The 16,452-nt window shown below is 44.5% G+C and overlaps 1 protein-coding gene across 7 annotated transcripts in view; it reads left to right on the top strand.

Annotated features, from left to right (window-relative positions):
• LOC128346965 (C-type lectin domain family 2 member D-like) overlaps positions 1-16,452 on the top strand; it is a 94,127-nt gene that overhangs the window by 63,140 nt on the left and 14,535 nt on the right. For all 7 annotated transcript variants that reach the window (XR_008317323.1, XM_053300831.1, XM_053300826.1 and 4 more), the window contains 3 exons: positions 6,910-7,042; positions 9,208-9,349; positions 12,888-12,998. Coding sequence is in view for 6 of the 7 variants with exons in the window: in XM_053300831.1 (XP_053156806.1) it covers positions 9,229-9,349; positions 12,888-12,998 (232 nt within the window). In the remaining variant the exon portion in view is untranslated. The remainder of the gene's footprint in view (positions 1-6,909; positions 7,043-9,207; positions 9,350-12,887; positions 12,999-16,452) is intronic.

The following is a 16,452-nucleotide window of genomic DNA, read 5'->3' as shown; positions in this document are numbered from 1 at the left end:
TTACCTAGCTGCACTTCTGAGCAGGCAGGGAGACATGAGAAGCATTTGCAACTGCCTCTCACTGCTGGCATTTTACCTCTTGCTGAGATCAGTACTAGAGAGAGGCCAGTGGCAGCCCTTGTTCAGCCTGCCACGGCAGTCCCCGTAGCCATGCCACCTGTGTCAGACATCGGCCTCTGACATCAGATGCAGGGGGTGTGGCTGGGGTGGAAGGCGTGGCCCCTGAGTGCAGCAGCCCGGGTTCTCTGAACCCATTCATGCTGTGGTGGCTGCACCCTTGGCTGAGACCTTTGTTTTGACTGACCTTCCTCCTCTCCCCTTAGTTTCCCCTCCCTCTCCACTGCTGTGCTTTTTGTTACAGTTTCTGTGTTTGATTTTGATGTATTTTAACCTCTTTTTTGTGAACTTTATATCAAAGGTGGTGTGTGTGTGTGTGTGTGTGTGTATACATATAACACAAATTTTTGTCTGTATCTCTTTCTGATACAAATGGGTGTCAATCTCGCTATTGAGTCCACAGATCTCTCTTAAATTCAAGCATATGGAACTAATGAAAATAATAAAAGACCTACAGAGTTAGGCTAAAGTGAATCTATTAGCAAAAATTGCCTTCAGGCCATCTCTCTATATATATTTCACCAGCCACTATTACAGGTGAAACTCGAAAAATTAGAATATCACACAAAAGTTCATTAATTTCAGTAATGCAAATTAAAAGGTGAAACTGATATATGAGATAGACGCATTACATGCAAAGCGAGATAAGTCAAGCCTTAATTTGTTATAATTGTGATGATCATGGCGTACAGCTCATGAGAACCCAAATCCACAATCCCAGAAAATTAGAATATTGTGAAAAGGTTCAACAGTCTAGGCTCCAGGTGTCCCACTCCAATCAGCTAATCAATCCATAACACCTGCAAAGGGTTCCTGAGCCTTTAAATGGTCTCTCAGTCTGGTTCATTAGGAATCACAATCATGGGAAAGACTGCTGACTTGACAGTTGTGCAGAAAACCATCATTGACACCCTCCATAAGGAGGGAAAGCCTCAAAAGGTAATTGCAAAAGAAGTTGGATGTTCCCAAAGTGCTGTATCAAAGCACATTAATAGAAAGTTATGTGGAAGGGAAAAGTGTGGAAGAAAAAGGTGCACAAGCAGCAGGGATGACCGCAGCCTGGAGAGGATTGTCAGGAAAAGGCCATTCAAAAGTGTTGGGGACTTTCACAAGGAGTGGACTGAGGCTGGAGTTTGTGCATCAAGAGCCACCACACACAGATGGATCCTGGACATGGGCTTCAAATGTTGTATTCCTCTTGTCAAGCTGCTCCTGAACAACAAACAACGTCAGAAGCGTCTTACCTGGGCTCAAGAAAAAAAGAACTGGTCTGTTGCTCAGTGGTCCAAAGTCCTCTTTTCTGATGAGAGCAACTTTTGCATCTCATTGGAAACCAAGGACCCAGAGTCTGGAGGAAGAATGGAGAGGCACACAATGCAAGATGCTTGAAGTCCAGTGTGAAGTTTCCACAGTCTGTGTTGATTTGGGGAGCCATGTCATCTGCTGGTGTTGGTCCACTGTGCTTCATTAAGTCCAGGGTCAACGCAGCCGTCTATCAGGAGATTTTGGAGCACTTCATGCTTCCTTCCGCAGACGAGCTGTATGGGGATGCTGACTTCATTTTCCAGCAGGACTTGGCACCTGCCCACACTGCCAAAAGTACCAAAACCTGGTTCAATGACCATGGGATTACTGTGCTTGATTGGCCAGCAAACTCGCCTGACCTGAACCCCATAGAGAATCTATGTGGCATTGCCAAGAGAAGGATGAGAGACATGAGACCAAACAATGCAGAAGAGCTGAAGGCCGCTATTGAAGCATCCTGGTCTTCCATAACACCTCAGCAGTGCCACAGGCAGATAGCATCCATGCCACGTCGCATTGAGGCAGTAATTGCTGCAAAAGGGGCCCAAACCAAGTACTGAATACATATGCATGCTTATACTTTTCAGAGGTCCGATATTGTTCTATTTACAATCCTTGTTTTATTGGTTTCATGTAATATTCTAATTTTCTGGGATTGTGGATTTGGGGTTTTCATGAGCTGTACACCATGATCATCACAATTATAACAAATTAAGGCTTGACTTATCTCGCTTTGCATGTAATGCATCTATCTCATATATCAGTTTCACCTTTTAATTTGCATTACTGAACTTAATAAACTTTTGCACGATATTCTAATTTTTTGAGTTTCACCTGTAATTGGCAGAGCTTAGATTCTTTTGTCTAGCACTATACATGAGTGTGAATATCAAACTATTGAACTCCACCCTGATAAGGAAGGACTAGCAATACCAGATATTCAGACTTATCTAAATGCTTCTTAACTTCAATCCATCTTGCTTTGTACATCTCATCACATTAACGTGTGCGTGTGTGTGTACATCTCATCACATTAACATAGGAAAGACTAATAATATGGCTGAAGGGGGAAGAGAAAAAAGAGACCTGCCCTCCACTCATAAGCCAACATTATTTTCTAGCAAGTACTTTAAAAACACAGGATCAAAAAAGGACTTTACCCAACTCCAAAGCTATCCCTGGTCTCTGTTTACTGGTCAGGCCTATTTTCTACCTAACATAGAGGCTAGATCCTATGAAATATGGAGAAATGCTGAGATTAATAAATGGAATGAAATTGTGCTTAAAGGAAAAGCTGTCACAAAGCAAGACCACATGGAGAACATGAAGATCTATAAATAACCTGATGTATATGCAAATACTAATTGCACCTCCAGGCCCAGAATGATGACAGGACACACTCAGTTGGATTAAATTAGGACCACTTTATTATGGTACAGGGTAACAGAACTTGCAACGAGGTCCCCAACTAACCCAAGTGCAGGTACTCTGCTGTGTGGTGGCCTGTCCTAGCGAAAGGCGTCCCACACAAGGGCAAAGGGCCGGGTCCTGATTCAGTCAGGCTCCAGGTCCTGACCTCATCTCGCCACGGCGGTTTCCCCACCAAGGGGCGGGGGGCGACCAGACACACCCCTAACCCAAGCTGCCAAAGCCCTGAGCCGGTGAGTCATGACCACCCCCCGAGTGGGGGCCATTCCCAGCCTTCTTAGCCACCAAAACCAGCCAAATCAATAGAACACTGATGGGTTTTGAAATTAATAGCAAACAAAATTAAATGTAGAGATTCAGTATTGAATTGTCTCAATATTGATTGTATATAAACAATTGCTCTTAAAGCCCACAATAGAAATTTATCCTGTTACATACAAAAATGGTCATTGGAACTGGGTGAATCCTATAATCCAGACACATGGGCATCTGACCCTTCACATCCTCTTCATATCCAGGAACTAACATTTTAAATTAAATGCAAGATGGTATTTATCATCAATAAGACTAGATTACTTCTCTAAACAATATCCCAAGCAATGCTGGAAGGAGTGTGGCAGGATAGGATCTTACAATCACAATTCACGGGCTTGTCCTAAAATTCATTCATTCATTCATTCATTTGATTTCTATACCGCCCTTCCAAAAATGCCTCAGGGTGGTTTAAACTCCAAAGAGACTGGGGCGAAAAGATCATATTAAAAAAAATAAACAAATCAGAATATCATCCCTTTATTCAACAAGTTAAACAAATAATGTTCCCTCCGTTAAAACTGATAATTCTAATTGATTGCAACTGCTGAAACATCATCAATTAGATTAGTGTTTCTCAAACTTTGTTGGTTCGCCGCCCCCTTTTAGAAAAAATTGAATGCTTAATGCCCCCCTGCCAAGCCCCGCCCCCAGGGTGGGGGGTGAGCTGCCCAAGCCCCGCCCCTGGAATGCCCCGCCCCTTGCCTAAGGCACTGCTGGGGGTTGGGCCAGCCCCGAGTAATGGTGAGGACATAGAGGACAGGAATACGAACTAAACTAGTAACAGAATAAGTTTTAATGAAAAGGATGAGCCTGATGAGATTCTAACAATTTGTCAATATTCGGCTCCATGTTTGCTAACAGCATTCTCAAATCTCCACGATTAGGTATCTGCAGCCTATTTCTTTTTTTTGTTATTAGCTTTGTTACTGCACTGAACCCACGTTCCACTAAATAAGACGAAGGGAATGCAATAAGAAGTTTTTGAACAATAGTCCATAAACCAGGATAAAGTTCAGGTATCTGCTTCTGCAGCCAAAACTGTTGGTATCCAGATTTAAATTTAAATTTCAGCTCTTCATTTGTTCTTAACTCAATCAACTCTTCTTCTAAGTTTGGAGGTGCTTCTGAAATTTCACAGGAAAATGGGTCCAAAAGCCAATCAGGTACATCCATTTTTAAAATATCCTGAAATCGTTTTTTGAAGTCCAATTCCAGAGTTTCCAAATGTTGGCAATATTCAAGTAAATCTTTGTCATTTTTTTCTACTGTTGACAAATTTGGAAAGTGGAAATTCTCCCCGTCCCAAGTTTCTTTTATGTATTTGAAGCTTTCCCACAAATGCAGAAATTACATTTTTAGTTTTTATTAGATTCAGGTCATCACCTTGGAGCTGAAGGTTCATTTCACTTAATTTGTTAAACAAATCTGTCAGATAGGCTATATCTGGTTTTGATTTTATCAAATCTGCTCTTAAAGTAGCATCTTTGTCTTCCAAAAACTCTAGCACCCTAGAAAAACTCTAGAAAAGGTTGGAAAAACGGCTCAAACTGGCTCCCTTTGATAGCCAACGAACTTCTGTATGAAGAAGCAGACGATTGTAATCTTCATCGTTCTCCATACAGAGTTGTCCAAATAACCTGTCCTGCAAAGATATACCTCAGATTTTGTTCACTGCTCTGATGACGAGATGAAGTGAGCTATGTAAGCGTTCACTCGGGTTTTTCGCTACTAGATGTTGCCGGTGAATAACACAGTGTACGGCCAATATATTTGGTACCTCTTCTTTTAAATGTGCCATAAAACCATTGTAGCGTCCAACCATCACTGGAGCACCATCAGTAGCAACAGACAATATGTTATTCAGGGGAATTTCTTTCTCTTCAAAAAAATCTTTCATTACATGAAATAATGATGCTCCTTTAGTATCAGTTTCTAAAGTTTGGGCAAACAATAACTCTTGGCAGATTTGTTGATCCCTTATGAAACGCACATAAGCGAGAAGTAAGGCTTCATTCCCTGGCAAAGTTGACTCATCAAGTTGCATTGAAAACTGAGATGTTTTTAAATAATTACATAGAGAGTTTTCAGTGTTTTCAGCCATCTCATCAATTCTTCTTTGGACTGTGTCATTACTCAAAGGAATTTTTTTGACAATGTCAGTTGGTGACTTGTGTAGCACAGTCTCTAATACCTCCTTTATGGCTGGTATAATAAGTTCTTCCCCAATAGTATGCGGTTTCCCTGATTTTGCAATAAGTAAAGCTATATTGTAAGAAGCACGCAACCCATCGTTACCTTGTTTGGAAGCTGTTGAAAAGATAGTTTCCAATTTGGGCTGTTTTACAAACTTTTCTTTGAGTCCTTGAAAATAATGCAAATCTTTATTCTTTTTATCTGGATGGATTTTTGTCAGATGTTCTTGGAGTCTAGAAGGCTTCATAGCTTCATTTGAGAAAACTTTTTGGCATATTATACACATTGTTAATGCATTATTTGAAGGAGATGGAATGAAACCATATTTCAGATAATCAACACTGTACTGCCTGCATTTTTTCTTTGCCTCAGACATGGTAATGACTGAAACAAGAAGCGTTGGAGCTCCGAGGGGCGGGAGCATTTAAAAAGTCGGCGGGCTCCCTCAACTGCATGTAAAACTAGTGACCGCCTTCCCCTGAAAAGTTTTGGCCGGTGGTGGGTGGGATAGCTGGAGGACTGAAGCCCAGGGCGGCAGCTGCCTGAAGACCTCCAGTGTCTTCAGGCAGCTGCCACCCTGGGCTTCAGTCCTCCAGCGTCTCAGTGGAGCCTCAGTGGGCGGCAGAGGATTTAGCCAGCTCCCCTGCTGCGCCTGCGCAATGAGCCCCTCCCTTGGCTCATTGCGCAGGTGCAGCAGGGGAGCCGGCTGAATCCTCTGCCGCCCACCGATTGGTTCCTGGCGCCCCCTAATTTTACATGGAGCTTCCAACGCCCCCTTGGATTGCTCCAACGCCCACTAGGGGGCGATACCGCCCACTTTGAGAACCATTGAATTAGATGATGATTAAAGGACAAGATCTCGGTACAATTAAAAATATCTAACACGAAGTATCTCAAAACTTAGTTACCCCTTAATGTGCCTAGAAATAATACATCATTTTGCAAGAGACCATTAAACTTTTTGCAAGAGGCCATTAAACTGTTTTTCTTTAACTTTCAAGGTATCTAATTATTATTGAGCACAATTTGTCTGCTAGACCAGTGGTTCCCGACCTGTGGGCCTCCAGATGCTGCTGAAGTACAATTCCCATCACCCCAGCTACAAATTATTGTGGCTGGGGATGATGGGAGTTGTAGTTCATCAACATCTGGAGACTCACAGGCTGGGAACCACTGTGCTAGATCATTAGATTGTGGATAGTACAGGCTAATTGTAATGTGAGCGAAACCCTAATATTCTGTGAATTTGTGGAACTCTTCTGATGTGTATTGTGGCCTGCTGTCAGAGATTAATTTATTGCATAGACCATGCTATGCTAGTATTGCTTTTATGTGGTTTGTCACTGTGTGTTTTGTACTTGCATTATTTCACAGTAATGAGTATGGTAGTCAACTATATGTACATAGTGTTTGACCACAGACCTTTTGGAGATGGAAGGAAAACACTCTGTCGATTCTTTCCAGTATATCAACACACATGGCTTTGAGTATAACTATCCTACCCCTTTTAGGATGAGTCCCTGTTCAATAGTGACATCTCTTTTATTTCAGGAATCTCTGATGACTGCTAGAGTTTGAGACTTATGCGAGGGCCAGCCAGCTTGTATTGTGTGTTTCAAAGTGGTCACAGCCTCATCTTGCTTACATTGGTGCTTGATCTTGGCAAGCTTGTTCAGAGATACAGGTAGGTTTTTTTAAACACTGTATGTACTTGCTCCTCCATGTCTGCTTCTTCCACAGCCCCTTGTCCCTCCGGACAAATATGGTACAATATGTCAGCTATGGGAATGTTTTCCCCAAGCAATAGCAACTGGTGGGTGCTAGTGGTGGGGGAGAGCCCAGTCGCTGATACAGGAAACATCATGCTGTTTTCCTCCACACTGGTGGGCTTGGGAATCAATCCAAACCTGCTGATATGGAGGAAAACAGGGGAAGGAGGGGGGAGGAAGCAGAAACCATTTCTGGAGGGGGGGGCAGAAAGCAGGGACAAAAATGGGAGAGAAAGCAGAAAGTGGGGCAGAAGGCAGAAAGGGGAAGCGGAGAGCAGAAAAACGGGGGCAGAAAGCGGGGTAGGGGGAGTGCGCGGGAGAAAGCAAGGAGTTGCATTTTCCTTGCAACAAAAAAGCTAGCACAGAAACTCAAACTGTATATTTTTGGAACTGGATCTCATGAGGATCTTGTCTTTTAACATATTTCTGTCTGCAAAAGCACAGTCTGTGTAAGTGCAGCTGGATTATTCACTCATCAATAGGCTCATCTGAGCCTTAGCTTCTCTCATATGAATTTTTCCTCTATATGGATGTGCTCTGCAAATATCCCCAGGCATTTGCCCAATACATATTAGAAAATAAGCCACTTTCTAGGCTCAGACCACTTTCTGGTTCTGGGCCTGCAAATATGAGCTCCATTAGTTCCTTCCATCTGATCCAGTTATCTACACTGTTTCTAGTAGAGATGTGCATGAATCAGATTTTGCGATTCGATTCAAGCTTGAATCAGATTGCAAAATACTTGAATCAATTCATCAAAACAGTGGCTAAAGCTGGCTGTTTTGACAAATCAGCCTCAAAATGAGTGTTTCAAGCACCATTCTGAGGCCTTTCCCCCCGGGGAGAGCAGGTCTACCAGCTGGTCTCAGCGGGGGGACCAGCCTTCCGTTCCAGATTTAGCACATCGGCCCGGCTCAGAGGACTGGTCTACCGAGATAGGCCAATGTCCCATCTGTTTCGTGGAAAAACAGGACTTTCCCCAGAAAACAGGGCTTTTTCTGGGGAGAGCTGGTCTACAGATTGGGGTCAGCGGGCAGACCAGCCCCAGTTTCATTTTGAGTTCGAATCACTTGAAATAGCCTGATTCAAGCTTGAATCAATTCAACTCAAATTGTTTTGCACATCTCTAGTTTCTAGTCTCAACATCCATTGGGGGCACATTTCTGGCATTGGTTTATGTGGAAGACATTGCTGATCCCTCATTGACACCCTGTGTTTTTGTTTTTATGAAAGAGGAAGCAAAATTTCTAAATGACTAATAACTTGTATTAATGACTGTCATAGAGCTCTAGCTAGTTCACTCAAGCACAGTTCCAGCCAAACTACTGGCTCAAACTAGATACAACAGAAAAAAGCAGAAAAATGCTTCTCCCTTCAATTGTTTCTTAAAGGGACAAAAACATATGTTATACTACTAATGGTTGTTAACAGCAGATACATTGTTTGTGGAAAGAAAAAAGTGAAATTATTCTCCTTGTTTATATTATGGCTGTATGTTCATTTTATATTGGAAAAAGATCCCCAAACCAGATAACTCCCAACTCTGTGCCACAGAAAATTCTTCCTCTGTAGACTATGAAACCAATATATAACCAAGGGTAGAACAGTATACGAAGTGCTATCAAATAAAGTCAGGAAATACTTTCAATTTCCTTGAGTTGTAAAAATCCTACTGCCCAAAAGTCAGAAGGGCTGGTGGGCAGCAGCGGAGGAGCAGGTGGATGATGGAGGCAGTGGATGGGCAGGAAGAAGAGTGTCAACAGGAAATGGCCAGAGCTGATCCCATAATCTCCCTGGGATCTCTTGAAAACAGTGGCACACAACCAGCCTTTTAGTTTTGGTGGGGAAATTGCTCCTCAATTACTTTTGTAATAGGTTGCACCACAGGCCTGATCTTTTAGAAAGCTACTGACAGTGCAATAATTTAAATGTATATTGTGAGAATAGGTAAGTATCTTGGGTCTATAGAAAGCCTCATTATTTCACTGAATAAATTCCGTCTAAGTGGTGTACTGTAGTTACTCAGGGCACTTTCTTTTGGATGTATTCAACTATTTATAATGCAAGTTTCATTTCTTAGGATAGCATCGTTATCAAGAAAATGAAAATGATGGGTGGTAATAATCCTGCTGAAAATGAAGTGCAGGTGCCTTTAAATAAGAATGGAAACCCACAAAATGGATCAGGCAATCACTCCTTGGAGCAAAAGAGTCAACTTTGTGGTAAGCTAACTTTCTTCTGAGGAGAACATCAAGACTTTCAGTGAAGGGGAGCCAAAGTCTTTTCAGAGATTATTGGAGCTTGCAGTAAATGCCACATAAATACTGTTGTGGATTTTGTGGTCCACCTAAGTACAAATTTTGTTGACAGCTTTGTTGGAACAAGGCAGCTGGTGAGTCACCTCATGCGATGGTGAACAAAGTTTAGAGGAGATTACAAGTCCAGCAGAAGGTAGCAGGTGTAATGGCACGAAATAGCTCAGACTCGTCAGAGCATGGGATAATTCAGTTTCTTCTGCTTGCTTTGCATTAGAAAGCTGCTTTAACTGAGCTCTAAGCTTGAGCTCTAAGCTCCTAAATAGTTCAGCAGAGCACTACTGAGTACCAAAGTCCTACCCCAGCTGCAAATTCAGTATGAATGTAACAGGGGCATGCTCTGGTTCAGACCCTGACACTTCAGCATTGCTGGATGTCCACCACTTCGAACATAAGAACATACATAGGGCCCTGTTGGATCAGGCCCAAGGCCCATCTAGTCCAGCATCCTGTTTCACACAGTGGCCCACCAGATGCCGCTGGAAGCCTACAGTCAGGAGTTGAGGGCATGCCCTCCCTCCTGCTGTTACTTCCCTGAAACTGGTACTCTGAGGCATCCTGCCTTTGAGGCTGGAGGTGGCCCACAGCCCTCCGACTAGTAGCCATTGATAGACCTCTCCTCCATGAAGTTATCCAAACCCTTCTTAAAGCCATCCAGGTTGTTGGCTGTCACCACATCTTGTGGCAAAGAATTCCACAAGTTGATTATGTGTTCTGTGAAAAAATACTTCCATTTGTTGGTCCTAAATTTCCTGGCAATCATGTTCATGGGATGACCCCTGGTTCTAGTGTTGTGTGGGAGGGAGAAAAAATTCTTTCTCTACTTTCTCCACACCATGTATGATTTCATAGACCTCTATCATGTCTCCCCGCAGTTGTCTTTTTTCTAAGTCAAATAGCCCCAGGTGTTGTGGTCTTGCCTCATAAGAAAGGTGTTCTAGGCCCCTGATCATCTTGGTTGCCCTCTTCTGCACCTTTTCCAGTTCTACAATGTCCTTTTTTAGATGTGGTGACCAGAACTGTACGCACTACTCCAGATGTGGCCACACCATCATTTTATATAAGGACATTATAATATTAGCAGTTTTATTTTCAATCCCCTTCCTAATGATCTCTAGCATAGAATTGGCCTTTTTCACAGCTGCCATACATTGAGTTGACACTTTCAATGAGCTGTCCACCATGACCCTAAGATCCCTCTCTTGGTCAGTCACCGACCGCTCAGATCCCATCGGCGTATATGTGTAGTTGGGGTTTTTCGTCCCAATATGCATCACCTTATGCTTGCCAGCATTGAACTGCATTTGCCATTTTGTCACCCACTCCCCCAGTTTGGAGAGATCCTTTTGGAGCTCCTCACAGTCTGTTTTGGATTTCACACCCCTAAGTAGTTTGGTGTCATCTGCAAATTTGGCCACCTCACTGCTTACCCCAACTTCTAGCTAGATTATTTATGACTAATAAAGCACTGTTCCCTCTAAGGCATGCACATGTGTGTGCCCTCTCAAGTTTTTTGATGTCAGCTCACTTAATTTTAGATCCCGCTTAGGTTGAATCAAGAAGGCCCCATTCTGAATGCACATGCACACACACTGCCTTGATACTGCCCCCCAGAACTTTTGTGCCAGGAACTTACAGGGCAATGAAGAGCTTTGGGTGATTGGAAATGTGATGGATCTGTCAGTTCTGAGACTTTGCAGAATCCAATCCCTCAGCCTCAGAGAAACAGTTGGATTTTTAATCCTCTTCCCCAGATTGCTTGTAGAGTTCTGTTGTTTAGACTAGACAATGTGCTGCTGTGTGGTAGAGTTCTGCTGACCTACTTCCATTGAGGTCTCCTCTGCCTTTGAATTGCTGTCCAATACATCTGGTGTCTGACATAATGGCCTGGGAAAACACTAGGGATGTGCAAAACGTTCCAGGGTCAGAACGTTCTGCCTCAAAAGAGGCTGTTTCAAGGGTTCCAAGTTTGGAACAGAACCCTCTTTTAAAAGGGGGCCTGTTCTGAGCTCAGCATGTTCTGCACCGTTCTGAGTGCCATTTTGGAATCCAAAATGGCATTCTTCTAGCCTCAGTGCATGTACAGCAGCAATTTGTGTGGTCAGCACCACTATACAAATGGCTGCTGCACATGCACAGAGGCCAGAAGAATGCCATTTTGGATTCCAAAATGGCACTTGGAATAAGGCAATGGAACCTTCCATGCATTTTGTGTGTATTCTGAGCTTAGAATGGAATGCAAAATGTGTTTCCTGCACACCCCTAGAAAAGACTGCATGCCCTGAGGCATTTTCTTATTTACCAACTTGCTTGGTCTAAGATTGAGACTTGACACACAAACCAGTTGCCCTGTTATATGCTCAGTTGCTGTGGATTAATCTTGCAATGCTCCAGTACATAGGCATAATGGAAACACTACCCACCTCAACCAGAAAGGAGTACCAAATTATCTCACAATCTCAAGATCCTGGTTCAGGGTTGGCTAGCCCTGTCATAAGCAGAATACTGATTAGGATAGATTTCAGTTCTGCTAAAGAGAAATTGCGATATTTGCAAACAAATCTGTACCCACAGAAGGGTGGAAATGTGCTCTTCTGAAACAGTCAGCAGGGGGTTGGAGCTCTAATTCAGTCTGATGGATCCCCAGCAGGATCAGAGCTTGGGCCCTCCTCTTCCTCCTGTCCTGTGAGAGGTGACAAGATGGGGAATGGATCCTGGGCTATAATCTTGGTGATTAATACCTAGAAAGTGTGGGCCCTCACCTGTTATCTTCTGTCACTTAAGGGGTGAGATGGAAGGATGGGTTTCTCTTCTGTAGCTGTCTCTTTCCCTATTCCCACAATACCATAGTCATGGTAGTCCCTGACTCCCCACCCTACCCCATCAATCTCCCCTTGACCTTTGGTCTCATCTCTGAAACCAACTTTGAAAGACATACACAGATTGGGAAGACTCCTCCAAGAACAGCATATCCCACCTTTTACAGCAGGGTTGGACAACCTTGGCTCCCCAGCTGTTAAACTACAACTCCTATCTTCCCCAGCCACAATAAATTGTGACTGGGAATTATGGAAGTTGAGGTTCAACAGCAGCTTGAGAACCAAGATTGCCTACCACTGTTTTACAGGGTGATGTTAAACTGTTTTCCTCCTTAGGTCCATATACAGTATACATGGCATGTGCAGTATCTGCCTCATAGCTTAAGCTCTGCTACTGTGTTGACTTGTGTAAAGGCTAGTCTTTTTGAAATGGTCTAGGTTTAAAAAAATAATTGTGGCCAGATCTGTACTGACTCTATCTACAAAACAAGACTTCAGTGGGATTTCTAAGACCCCCTCAATTGCATTTAAGGAGTTCTGTGTTTGCATATAGATGGATATCATCAAATACTATTACTGTTCATATAGGCAACCATAACAAGTAGTAAGCTTTTCTCCCTCTTCAGATTCAACTAGTATTACAGCAGATAATCAAAATCTGAAAAATCAAAATCTGAAAAACAAGCAGTCCCATCAAAGAGGCTTCAATTGCTCCAAGAGATTCAGACAATGTTGTGGTAAGTATGTATTGCTTATTTCACTGTCTGCTTGCTGAAATCAAATTTACAGTTCTTTGAGCTGTGCTGGAGGTAATTTAGCCGGAATCATGAATACATTAAAAGTGAAAAAGAAATACGAACTGCTAGAAGTGTGAGGCTCGACTCAAACCAAAATGCAGGCATCCTGTATATAAATGTCAATTCTGCTTTCAAAATCTTAGAAACGTTTGACTGATTGAGTTAGATGAACCAATGGTCTGACTCAGATACAAGGTAACCTCCTGTGTTATCTATGATCATGTGGCAGTGCAGAGGCATTTCAGCTAATGGACGTGAGGTATGAAAATTTGTGCCACAGTAGATAGCCTTAAGGTGTTACTAGTGTAACATCAGAGTAGCCAGACAGTCAGACCTACATGCTCTTTCCCAACTTGCTAAGCTCCTGTGGTACCTCGTTATACCAAGGGACTTCAGGCAACGAAGTGAGCAAGGAGCAAATGTGGCAAAAGACTAACTCCATGGCAGTGATGGAGGCAAAAAGGCTTTTTCTCTGCCACCAGTGTCTGCTCAGTGGAGCTGTTCTGGGCAGTACCTTGTGCAGGCTATCCCTGATGATCAACTAACAGGCAATTTAGTAGCCTGCTGTGACCAATATGCATATGTCTAGGGACAATGGAGCAAGATGGGGGACAAATGTCCCTGGGCCATGGGGCTCTACCAAGGCACTCCTTGCCCCCCTGCTGCATTTATCCCTCCCTGCATCCAGCTGCACTTCCCACCCCCTCCTCCATTGAGGCCAGGTGCACTACTGCACTGCGGCCACCTCTCCCCCTGTGTCGTTCCTCTTCTTCCTGCATCACAAGGGTGTGTGGTCAACACAGGAGACAAATGTGCAGCAGCCCCTCACCGTCTTCAGTTGAGGGAGGGAGGAAAAGGAAGCATTCAGCTAGTGGAGCAAGGGGGAAGGGATGTGGCCGGCAGCCTTGGCAGTTTGTCTCCAGGTGACCCTGCTGATTTGCATTACATTTTGTGGATAAAAAATTGCTCGCATCTATGCTGACTTGGACACTGCTATGACTGGACCCCGGGGATAGATTGTGAGCTCAGTGATGGTTTGTGGATATGGGCCTCAGAGGTGCTGAAAGCATCACTGGAGCGGAGGGTAATTTCCCCACCCCACCACCTCTTTCGAGGTGGTGGTGAGGCCCCAATTAAATAAATCCTACCTGGATCCAGCCACCTTGAATGTCTGCCAGTCTCCAACCTAACATTCTTGGCAAGTTGTTGAAGTGCTGGATTGGTCTCTGCTCCAGCCGATTCTGGGTGTTGCTGGTAATTTAGATCCTTTTCAGCCCTATTTCCATTCTGGTTTGTGGACAGCCTTAGTCACCCTGACTTGGTCACCCTGATTTTTGTGGGGAGATGGACCTGGGGGTGGGAAGAGTGCAACTCGGGATGGGGGGTGGGGGGAGATTGCAACCCTGTTGGTTATTCCTGAAACTCAGTGGTTTTTGGTGTAACTAGCCATGGTATCCTTCTGAGGAGACTCTTAGAACTGGGACACATAATAACGTAAGAACAACCCTACTGGATCAGGCTCAAGGCCTAGCAAGTCCAGAATCCTGTTTCACACAGTGGCCCACCAGATGCTTCTGAGAAGTCCACAGGAAAGAGGAAAGAGACCGTAGTTCACAGATGCAAATTCAGACTGACACACGGTGAGAGGCACTTTTAAAAGGAAATAAGCACATCCTTACCAGTGTTACTGCTGCTCCAGGCAGCTTCCTGCTTTGGCAGCACTCCTCCCTCCCAGCAGCCAGTATGCAATGCTAGTATGGTGCTGGCACTCACCTGGCTTCTGTGCATGTGTGGAGGCCATTTGCATGGTCAGCATTGCTGACCATGTATCAGTTTGTGCCTGCAAAGCTCCCTAACATGGGATGACTCCCCTTACTGCAGAAGGGTATAGACATGCACTATAGAAGAACAGGATTTGAGGGCTGGAGTGGAACTTGGAGGTCTTCTAGTGAGTAGTCCAACCTCCTGCTCATTATGGCCCAGAAAAAACTCCAGAGACCTCAAGCAAGCAAGGCAAAAGAATAGTATACGAGTCTGGGAATAATTACAGGTGGACTACTCTTATTTTCTTCCCCTTGACTCCTACTCCAGTCTGCTTAGTATCTTGGTTCTCAAATTGTGGAGCAGCCCCTTGTGTAGGGAAGCATCATATGATTTCAACAAACAAGGTGCTGAAGTGGACAGAGCCATCAGTCACAAACCAGCTGTGAAATGGGTGGGTTGAAAGCCTCTACTGAAAATCCTTTGATCCTTGTTCCCTTTGCTGAGGCTGAAGTTGGCTTCTGATTTCCTGTTCCTTATTTGATAGAGTGCCGGGATTTAGAAGAGCTGCTGGCACTGATAAGGTGCCCTCTCACCACCCTTGGAAGCCTTTTAAAGGCAGGATTACCCTCTGTCTGTAAAGGAGAGACCTCATTGGATTCCTCTTTTCAAGCATAGCCCATTGAACTGGGTCAACCTAGTTTGATCAAAGGGACTGAACTGCCGTTTGGTTTGACCAAACCAGTTTGCAGACCGGCAGTTTGGTTTGAGTTGGAACCAAACCACAAAAACTGGTTCTGTGCACACCCCTAGCAAGCAGCAGCACCACAGAGCGATAATTGGGGTGGTGGAGGCACTGGCGCTTGAAGGGGCGCCTCTGCCTGACCTGGAGCATTTTCAGACAGCAGGCTTTACTGAGAGTTTGAAATTGCCCCCGCCCCTCCGCCGATGAAAAAAGTGGATTTGTTTACCCTAGGTATAAATTGGGCTACACTCTAACGTGTAATGAAAAACCCGAATCGTGTGAGAAGTTCTCCCCAATAGCTCACAGGAACTTCGGGGTAAATCTGACCAATATGTGAATGCACAGCACACCCTCCATTCTGGAGGAGATGCGAGCTAAAAGCCGGGTGTGAAAAAGGTCCTGGTACTTTTCAGGCAGTCAGGCAAATCAGCATGACTGCCACCTCTCTGGCTCTGGGGCTGACTAGCAGAGGGGTTCTTACTACTGGACCTTGGGGTCCCAGCCCATGGCCTCCAAGGTCCGGGGGGGCCTCCTGCCGCTGCCGCACTGCCAAAATTTACCTTAATTTTAGCCACCAGTGTGCACGGATGTGGGGTGGGGGTGAGCCGAGCAGGCCTCCCCCTGCATCGTGGTGGCAGGTGGAGCAGCTGCTGGGCCTGCCTGCCTGGCCTTTGAAAACGGTGAGGCGTTCCTTTCTGCATAGGCGCGCTGGAACGCCTCACCGGTTTCAAAGGCCGCTTGGCTAGACGGGCAGGTCCAGCGGCTGCTCCTGCCACTGCCACCACAGGGTGGGGGAGGCCTGCTCAGCTCACCCCGTCCCCCAGCTGCACACATTGGCGGCTAAAATAAGGTAAATTTTGGCGGAGCGGGCGTGGGGTGGTGGCAAAA

The sequence above is a fragment of the Hemicordylus capensis genome, chromosome 2 (genome assembly GCF_027244095.1).
Source record: "Hemicordylus capensis ecotype Gifberg chromosome 2, rHemCap1.1.pri, whole genome shotgun sequence".
Lineage (NCBI taxonomy): Eukaryota > Metazoa > Chordata > Lepidosauria > Squamata > Cordylidae > Hemicordylus > Hemicordylus capensis.
Note: the sequence above shows the minus strand (reverse complement) of the source record. Positions and strands in the feature narration are given on the sequence as shown.